Here is a 9889-nt window from a genome sequence, read left to right on the forward strand (position 1 = left end):
CCATGAATATGAAAATAAGATTAGAAAATTTTGAATACCGTATTAAAAAATAGGGATCAAATTTAATGAAATAAGAAATTAAAGGGGAGAAAAAATGCACTAGTATTAGCTTCTGCTCCTCTTGAACACCATTCACCAACAAATAAAAGACTTATTTCATCGGTTTAATCTTAGCTTCCACATACTCTATGCACAACAACAAATTCTATCTTATTTTATAATTTTGCTAACTATAGTATCATGCAACGATAATATCGAATAGGCTGAAACTAAGGAAAATGAAGACTAAATAAATTTTAATATATGAAAAGGAGTTGTCTAATATTGCTACCCATCTTTGAAAAACAATAACCCCGGCCTCCTCCTTCGCGGTAAATAAATAAATAAAAATAATAAGAGACCTTTTAAATTTTTTTCAATTAATATTATAGATTTCTCATCCTTTTGTTAATAAGAACCTTATCAGAGTAGAAAACCACCTGAAAGTAGGGTCAAAAGGACGCTGCTAAAATTACAACAATTTCTTGATGTAAAAATAAAATATAACCAATAAAAAGGATTTAAAAAAAAGTAGTGATATCAAAGCCTTAGAGACAAATCAAGCTGGCCAAAATCCTCTTGAACAACATTCTCACCATTTTTTCTAGAGCCATAACTCATTAACTCTCTTCTTCCATAGCTCAATTCAGTAGTAACAAACCTAGCCACATGTCCATGATGACCGTGGCTCGGGCTAGTAGGGTCCGAGCCACTGTTCCGGTTAGTTGACCAACCGGAATGAGGGCGCAGGGACGAACTCAGCTCCCGGCTTTTCTTGGCTAGGGTTCTTTCAAGTTTATGGGCATTTTGGTGCCCTCCTAGGGCTTGTGAGCTATAGAACTTTCTTCTACAATAGTTGCACGAGAAAACACGCGGCTGATCGGCTGGACTTAACGGCGATGATGAGGAAGAAGATGAAGATTGATCGAATAAAAGGTCAAAGCTAAGTTCATTTCTTGATAAGCTTAGATTTAAGGCCGTGTTTGGTTCGTAACTCATGGCTCTAAAGAAGAAGACGAAGAAGAAGTGGATATAGGGTTCTTTTGTGAGTAGCTGCTTATATAAGTGTAATTGGTGAGTTGAACTTAGGATTTTTGGAAATGAAGGGGGGTCAAATATATAGGAAAAAATATGAGTGTATCTGTGTGCGTAATACAAGAGAGTTATTAAGGAAGATATTGGAGAAACAACAAGGATATGTCGTAAATTATAAGAATAGATAAGGTGTTTACTAGTAATGTTTCTTTTTCTCTTTGGTGAATAATATAGCAACTCTTTTTTTGGATTTAATTTTTATATACGGATAGCGTATTAGAGTTTTAAAATAATACTATAGTAACTATATACAGTGGCGGAGCCACATTCAACGACACCCGTTTCGCCAGAAAATTACACTATATTGATGCTAGATAAAATTTTTTTGTTTTATGTATATTTACTCTACGTTGACTCCCCATAACTTTTTGGTATATCTAATTTTTTATATTTTGGCACCCTCGGTAAAAACTCTGGCTCCGCCACTGACTATATATACCCATATTAATTGGAAAATTATAACTTAAGAAATAAGATAATGTAACTTGCTACGTCAAGTTAAAATATAGTAGCATATTTAAACTTTTTTTTTTTTTTAAAGAATTCTTTCGGTGAATAATGGAGTATTTTTAACAAAACATAAGTAAAAAAAAAATTAAAAAGGAGGTGAAAATGGATGGGAAGGGGATTTTGTAAGAAAAAGAGATAGACAAAATAGCTGCAAATATCAGAAGGGAATCAAAGGGTTGTCGCCTCCGCTAAAGGCAGCATTCGAGTCCCTTGTCGGTCCCAGAAAATTTCCAGGCTACTTCCATGATCAGTACAACTTATATTTCAAAAAAAAATTTAAAAAAAAAAATAACAAACTTTACCAATGATATTATGTTGAATTTTATTTCCTAAGCTTTTCTTTGAATTTGTTTCAAATTTGAAAGAGAGGGTTAGAAGTATTAAAAGTGGGAGAAATAATTTTGTAAATGATCAGTACAAGTTATATATATATTTTTTTTAAAACAGATCAATGATATAATTTTGAACTTTTCTCCCTAAAATTCTTTTCAAAATTGAATTATTTTTTAGAAGTATTAAAAGAAGAATAATAATTTTGTAAATGAATAATTAGAAAGCCTCTCTACCAAATCTTTGGTAATTCAATATGTTTACAAGAACCATCCAGGGATGCAGTGAGATGAATTATTTTTATACACCCTTAATTAGATTCGAGACGGAAAAATGAATAAATTTTAATAAAAAATAAATTTGGCTTTAATGACCCTTATATGATAGGAATTCAAAATCTAGCCAGTAAATTTCGAATATCGACTATTAAACAAAAAAGAACATGTTCACAAGTTACATATAAAAAGTTTGTACAGAGCACACAAAAAAAATGAAAATGTTCCCCTTCCAAATTCTAACTAGTTTACGCCCTATTATTATGGTTTTTATTAGTGTAATTTTTGGATCTATTTTATGGCCAAATTCATAAGGTTCTTCTCTCAAAATTAGAATAGAAATAAATTGCTTTATTTTTTGAAAAATAACATAGGGATTTTGAAATGAAACCGAAAATTGAATACCTTATGTTTATCAAAAATGAAGAAAAAGAATCTGAAAATTCCATTCTTGAAATGATAAATTATTTATTGTTTCTTAAATTTATCATTTCTAATATTTCTTTAATTTCAGCTCCAACATTTCCCAATAATTTTTCTATTTTTGTGTTGAGCCCTTTTTTTCTTCACCTTGTTCTTTTCTTTAAACTTGTGAATCTATCTGAAATAGGCTATCTAATCATGGCCAGTCCAATCAAACTTTGGTTGTGGCTTATCACCTAAGACAAATAGGCTTCTAAGATCTTGCAATTGATTTTCCCATTAAAGTACTAGTTTGTGATTAAGATAAATCTGTCTTGACTAGACCAATTCTGCAATAAAATAATTGACCTTTTCTCTATTTGTCTTTACACCATTCATTTAAATACCTTGTGGTGTACAGGTGTAACTATTGTACCAAGTACTCTTAAACATGTTTCATTTTCTATGTTCATCTTGCCCCTAATACCATAATGTGTCATGTGTAATCGTATCATTTTAATGATTTGCTTTGTAACTCTACTAAAAAGCAGTCCGATACACAAAATATTTCGCATTCATGTAGGGTTTGGAGAAGAGTTGCACCCAGTGGTGAAGCCAGAAAATTCAATAACAGTGTTCATTTGGACACCCTTTGTCAGTGGGCTATGCAAGGGTGTTCAAAGTCTATTTTTTAATCAAGAACAAGTAATATTTTAACTTATACGTAATATAATTTTTCGGCGAAGGGTGTTCAGCTGACCACCCTTGGACCAACATAGCTTCACCCCTGGTCGCACCCCAAGGGATGTAATTAATATAGACGGTCTACCTTGATGCAAACATCGGTGACTGATTTCACAGTTCAAACTCGTGACCTATAAGTCACGTGAAGACAACTTTACGGTTGGCTTCCCTTTCTTTGTAACTCTATTAAGATGCTTTAATTATTTGTAGGGAGGGCTAGTGAGTACTATTTCTAAGCTTAATTTGACTAGAAACATGTGCTTTATAACTATGAAATTCATGTTTCATTTTCCCACTTTTTAAAGTTGGCAAGTTCATAGTTCAATGAAGTGGAGTCTTGCATTAAAGTATACATATGTTGGTTTTGATTTCCATCAAAAACCTTAACATTAACAACTTCTTTATCAAGATTTGTCTGCTACTTGCCAACAATTGGACAAGGTCATTATAATAGGAGAATAGCAAAGATTATTAATAGAAATTACAAAAACCCAGATTTGTCATCAAATGAGCATTTTAATACATATAGTTTTTTTTTTTAATTTTACAGAAACCCCTTGTTATTATATTATATATATATCTTTTACAAATGAGCATTTACCTTAATTAGTTGTACTTATGGTAAATTTTTGTCCAGCCCTGACAGGATCACTTGGGGATCATCAATTTCTTGGTAGTACAACTCAGAATTCATCATTTGATGATCATTCATTCATTCTTATGTTATGCTGCTATTTACTACTCCCTCCGGTTCAAAATAAGTGGTTTTTTGGTTTTTTTTTTGGTCCAAAATAAATGATTTTTTCAGATTTTAAGAATGAATTAATTATTTTTTTCCTACATTGTCCTTGGAATAAATAGTGTTGGAATATGTGTTAGGAGTGTTTATATGAGATAGTAAATGTTAACATGGTCAATTTCATTGCTAATTAATGCTAAAAGGTGGATTTCTTAATCTGTGTGAAAACATCCAAAAAATCACTTATTTTGGACCGGAGGGAGTACTTATTAACTATATAACTGGATTTCAGAGCCTTAGCATATTCTATATTTCATTCTGGGAATTGTGGATGTGACTTATAGTAACCAAGTGTCTTTTTTTTGGCTACTTTTGCAGTTACATTCAACTCGACTAACCTAAAACATTTATTGCTTTACGCTTTACAAGAATCAACTCCATTAAATTTTAGGAAATGTCAGACTTATAATACTCCCTCCGATCCACAATAAGTGACTTGCCTTTTTATTTTGATCCAAAATAAGTGTTCATTAAAAAAAATTCAATTTATTTTTTCAAAATTACCCTTATGTAGTTTTGTCACACTAACTATTTTTGTCTAGAGTTTAGTATTTTCTTAATGGGTGTGCCGAAAACAAATTGGTCACTTATTGTGGACCGGAGGAAGTAATATTTTGAGAACTACAAGTGGGATCTGGGGAGGGTAAAATAAGGTATAAGATCTGATAAGACTGTTTTCGATAGACCCTCGGCCCAAGTGAAAACAGATTTATAATGGATCATATATAAAACTGATCTTCTAGAGATTAATTAAGGGAAATTGTGGATCTAAACTGAAGTCAATTCCAATCACATAAACAATCAATTACTAATCTTATTCTCGGTCAAAATTGGCATTTCATCAAACCCACTAGGCATGAAGATAACTGAGGCAAGCACATGGGAATGTGTCTTAAACTGTAGAAACACAGGGAAATAAATCCCACTATTTGCTCTATAACATAAAAGGATGGGCTCTCCTGGCATTGCCTAACAAGTTACTAATATTTCTTAATTGTTTGTAACATTAATCAATAATCTTGCCTTGTCGGCTATAATTGCGGTGACTTCTGTCTGTTATGAACAGACACAACATAATCTCATAATTAATAGCAACTGTTTGGAATATACTTAGGCCTTGAGATTCCAAGGCAAACACATCAATTCTTTTCGGTAAGACTATATGTTGAAATTAGTATATGTAGTGTGGAATTGTACATAAGCAGTGATGTTTGTACATAGTTGATTACTGTTAGCTTAGTGTTGATAGTTAATTATACATGTATTAGAGTTAGTTAGAATAGAAGATATATAAATGTAAAAGGACACACGTTTGGTAATGAGAAATAACAGAAAACTTCTCCGGAACTTTTCACTCTCTCTCTCTCTACTCTCTGTTCTCCCTATCTTAGCTCAAGGATCAGATCCTCTTTCCCTTTCAATATGGTATCAGAGCCATAGATCTATGGCGTTTTTTGATCCGATCTTTTGAAGAATCTAAGATTAGTATAGATAAATTCACTCAATATTGTCAGAGAAGTGAGAGATTAAGAGTATTCGTCAGAAATTTGGGGAATTTACCTAGGGTTTACAGTTGATTTCAGAAATTGTGAATTCTGAGAAAGTGAAAGGTTTTCCTTGAAGATTGATGCAGATTCAACCTTCGAATCACTGATTCAAGCCTAGACGATGACGAACACAACTACTGAGACCGGGAAGGACGATGGAGAAAAATTCACGGACATTCATCCCAGGCATCCTCTGTACTTCCATCCCTCAGACAGTCCAGGTAGCGTACTTATTCCTCAACAACTAACAGGAATAGAAAACTATACAGTTTGGAGCAATTCTATGCGAGTAGCTTTATTAGCCAAAAATAAGCTAGGTTTTATAGATGGAAAATGTCGGAAAGAACAGTATAGTGGTGATTTAGAGCATGAATGGGAGAGATGCAATGCTTTTGTGTTATCCTGGATAACCAATTCAGTGTCTAAAGAGCTAGCGAATGGTATAATGTACTCAACCAATTCCTGTAATGTTTGGACAGACTTAAAGGAAAGATTTGATAAGAAAAATCTAACTAGAGTTTATCAACTCCTTCGAGACATTTGTACCCCCAGTCAAGGAAATCTATCAGATTCAGAATATTACTCAAAACTGAAATGTGCATGGGATGAGTATTGGTCAATGGTACCATTGCCATGCGACTGTACCAAGCATAAGGAATATGCTGAACACATGGAGCAACAAAGACTAGTACAATTTCTGATGGGCCTAAATGAGACATATGCACAGGCAAGGAGTCAAGTTCTATTAACTGTTCTTGTTCGCACTCTCAATCAGGCATACAATATGATAATGCAGGATGAAAGTCAAAGAATGCAATCAAACATGATATCTCAGGTAGCACCAGCCTTGCAAGTTGCAACAGCTTGATCTAAATGATTCTACAGCATTAGCCTCTATTCAAAGTAACAGGTTCAGAAGAAATAATGGAAATAGTGCATTGCAATGTGACTATTGTCATATGAGGGGTCACAAGAAAGAAAATTGCTATAAGCTGATAGGATATCCATCTAACAACAAGTTTAACAAAAGAAGAACTTTTGACAAGGAAAATTTAGGAGGAAGCAGGGGACCTACAGCTAATAATGTGAGCTGCATTGATGAATCTGAAGGAACTAGTTCAATAGATAGCTTATCAGGAGGGCCCAGCAACATACCATTTTTCACTCCAGAACAGTATCACCAACTGCTGAAGCTAATTGACAAAGAACCTTCAATAACAGATGCAAAAGCAAACATGGCAGGTATAGTTGATATCCTTAATGCATGCTTATCTGTAGGTTCTGAAACTAATTCCTGGGTTATAGATACTGGAGCTTCGAATCATTTGGTTTATAGCTTGGACATCTTAACTGAATCTCATTCTGTTGCCTCTAACTCTAGTAAAGTACATTTGTCTAATGGTAACACTACTTCTGTAACTCACACAGGATCATTAACTCTTTCTAATGACCTAGAACTTTATAATGTCCTTTATGTTCCTAACTTCAAATACAACTTATTATCTGTCTCAAAGCTAACTAAAGAACTCAAGTGTTGTTCACTATTCTTTCCTGAATTCTGCATTTTTCAGGACCTCTAGAATGGCAGGGTGAGGGGGATTGGTAAGGAGAAGGATGGCCTTTACATACTTCAACCTGCCAAGATACCACCACCTGTCAGAGTGCCTGATGCACCTTCAGCTCCTGCTCTCAACTCCTTCATATCTTCAGCAACCCGGATCCTAATATTCCAATCCCAGAGTCATCTAATATCACATCAAATCCATGTTCACATCCTTCTATTTGGCACCAAAGACTTGGTCATGCACCTGTAGCAGTATTACAAAAAATTCCTTCATTGAAGACTCATTTGTTGAATAAAAACAGTTTAAACTGTATTGTTTGCCCTTTAGCAAGGCAAACTAGGTTTCCTTTTCCTACCAGTACAAAGAAAAGTGTATGCTCTTTTGATCTTGTACACATGGATGTTTGGGGTCCTTATAGACAATGTACTTACAATGGATACAAGTATTTCCTTACTATTGTAGATGATTACTCAAGAATGACTTGGATTTACTTGATGAAAATGAAGAGTGATGTCTTTCTTTTACTCAAATCTTTTCTTGCTCTTGTCAAAAATTAGTTTTCTACCACAATTAAGATCATAAGATCAGATAATGATCTTGAATTCTTTAATTCTCAATGTTCAACTCTTCTCTCATCACTTGGCATCTTACATCAAAGTTCTTGTGTACATACTCCATAGCAGAATGGAGTACCAGAAAGGAAACATAGGCATTTGCTTGAAATGGCTAGAGCCCTTAGGTTTCAAGCTCATGTTCCATTAAAATTCGGGGGGGGGGGGGGGGATGTGTTCTAACTGCAGCCTTTCTTATTAACAGACTGTCATCTTCAGTCCTATCTAGGAAATCTCCTTATGAGGTTTTTCATGGACATCCCCCCACACTTGACTTTGTTAGAGTCTTTAGATGTCTTTGTTATGCAACTACTTTACATAACACTGATAAATTCTCACACAAGGCCATACCTGCTATCTTCATGGGTTATTCAACCTCTCAAAAGGGATATAGGTTATACAACATTCTTACTGGGACTTTCTTTGTCAGTAGGGATGTTTCCTTCAGAGAAACAGTGTTTCCATTTAAATATCCTAAATCTACATTCCTACATTCTTTACCTCCAAGTTCCTCTCCTACATTTCCTGTCAGTACTCCACTTTTTCCTTTTGATGATTCTTTTCCAACTTCTATGGATCCCTCACCACCTGCAACTTTGGATTCTCCTGTCCCTCCACCTGCCTCTGAACATCCCTTATCTCCTTACTCTTCTGTTCCTATATCCTCTTCACTTCATGCTTCTCCTATTTCTTCTCCTACTTCTTCATCTCCTATCATGTTTGACCCTTCTACATTCTTACCTTCAACTCACCAGCACCAGGATTTGCCCCCTACTGCTGTAGCTCCCTTAAGGAAGTCTGGCAGACCATCTAAACCACCCTTATGGCTTACAGATTTTGTCCATCAAGTCAAACCCTCATCTTCTACTCCTTATTCCATCACTGATTCCATCAACTACTCTTCCTTATCACCTTCTTATCAAACCTGCTTGTCTTCTTATTCATCCATCATTGAACCAACTTCTTTTGACCAAGCTGTCACTGACAGTAATTGGGTTCAAGCTATGAAACTTGAGATTCAATCCCTTACAGACAATAATACATGGGAGTTAGTGAATTTGCCTGCAGGTAAGTCTCCCATAGGTTGTAAGTGGATTTACAAGGTCAAATACAAAGCTGATGGATCTATAGAGAGGCATAAAGCCAGGCTAGTGGCTAAGGGGTTTACTCAACAGGAAGGTCTGGACTATCATGAGACCTTTTCTCCTATGGTTAAAATGGTCACAGTCAGGAGTGTGGTTGCCTTGGCTGCTCAACATGCTTGGCCCTTGTTTCAGATGGATGTTTATAATACATTCCTCCAAGGTGATCTTTTAGAGGAGGTGTACATGTCCTTGCCTCAGGGCTTTGGTAGTCAGGGGGAGACTAGAGTGTGTAGACTACTCAAGTCCCTGTAAGGTCTGAAGCAGGCCAGCAGGCAATGGAACCTGAAGCTGACTTCAGCCCTTGTAGACTCTGGCTTTAGCCAAAGTAAATTGGACTATTCCTTATTTACCAAAAGGAGTGGCAGAGATATTGTAATCATATTAGTATATGTAGATGATGTCCTAATTACAGGAAGTGACAATGATCTAATCCAAGATGCCAAAAAGATTCTGAATGATAATTTTAAGATGAAAGATTTAGGAGAGCTTAAATTTTTCCTTGGTATTGAGTTTGCAAGATCACAGAAAGGCATTGTTATGAATCAAAGGAAATATGCCTTAGAGCTTATGTCAGAATGTGGCTTAGGGGGAGCAAGACCAATTACATTTCCACTTGATCAAAATGTGAAGCTAACTAGTGTGGAATATGACAAATTATTTGGGAGACAGGAGAATGATCATGAACTTGAAGACACAAGACTATACCAGAGGTTGATTGGCAGACTTCCATACCTGGCAATCACAAGGCCAGATATCTCTTTTGCAGTTCAGACTCTAAGTCAATTTATGAATGCACCAAAGCAGTCCCATTATGAAGCAGCTCTAAG

General features: G+C 35.0%; 1 protein-coding gene across 1 annotated transcript; it reads right to left on the reverse strand.

Annotated features, from left to right (window-relative positions):
• Nucleotides 1-395: 395 nt before the first annotated feature.
• On the reverse strand, nucleotides 396-1143 carry LOC109216671 (zinc finger protein 2). Its single transcript, XM_019380845.1, has one exon. It carries the CDS (start codon nucleotides 1036-1038, stop codon nucleotides 580-582), a length of 459 nt encoding a protein of 152 aa, XP_019236390.1. The 5' UTR covers nucleotides 1039-1143; the 3' UTR covers nucleotides 396-579.
• Between the last annotated feature and the right edge of the window lie 8746 nt (nucleotides 1144-9889).

This window comes from Nicotiana attenuata, unplaced genomic scaffold, assembly GCF_001879085.1.
Source record: "Nicotiana attenuata strain UT unplaced genomic scaffold, NIATTr2, whole genome shotgun sequence".
Taxonomy (NCBI): Eukaryota; Viridiplantae; Streptophyta; class Magnoliopsida; order Solanales; family Solanaceae; genus Nicotiana; species Nicotiana attenuata.

Coding starts and splice junctions, on each gene's coding strand:
- LOC109216671 (XM_019380845.1), bottom strand. CDS start 1,038: ATGAGTTACGAACCAAACACGGCCTTAAATCTAAGCTTATCAAGAAAT.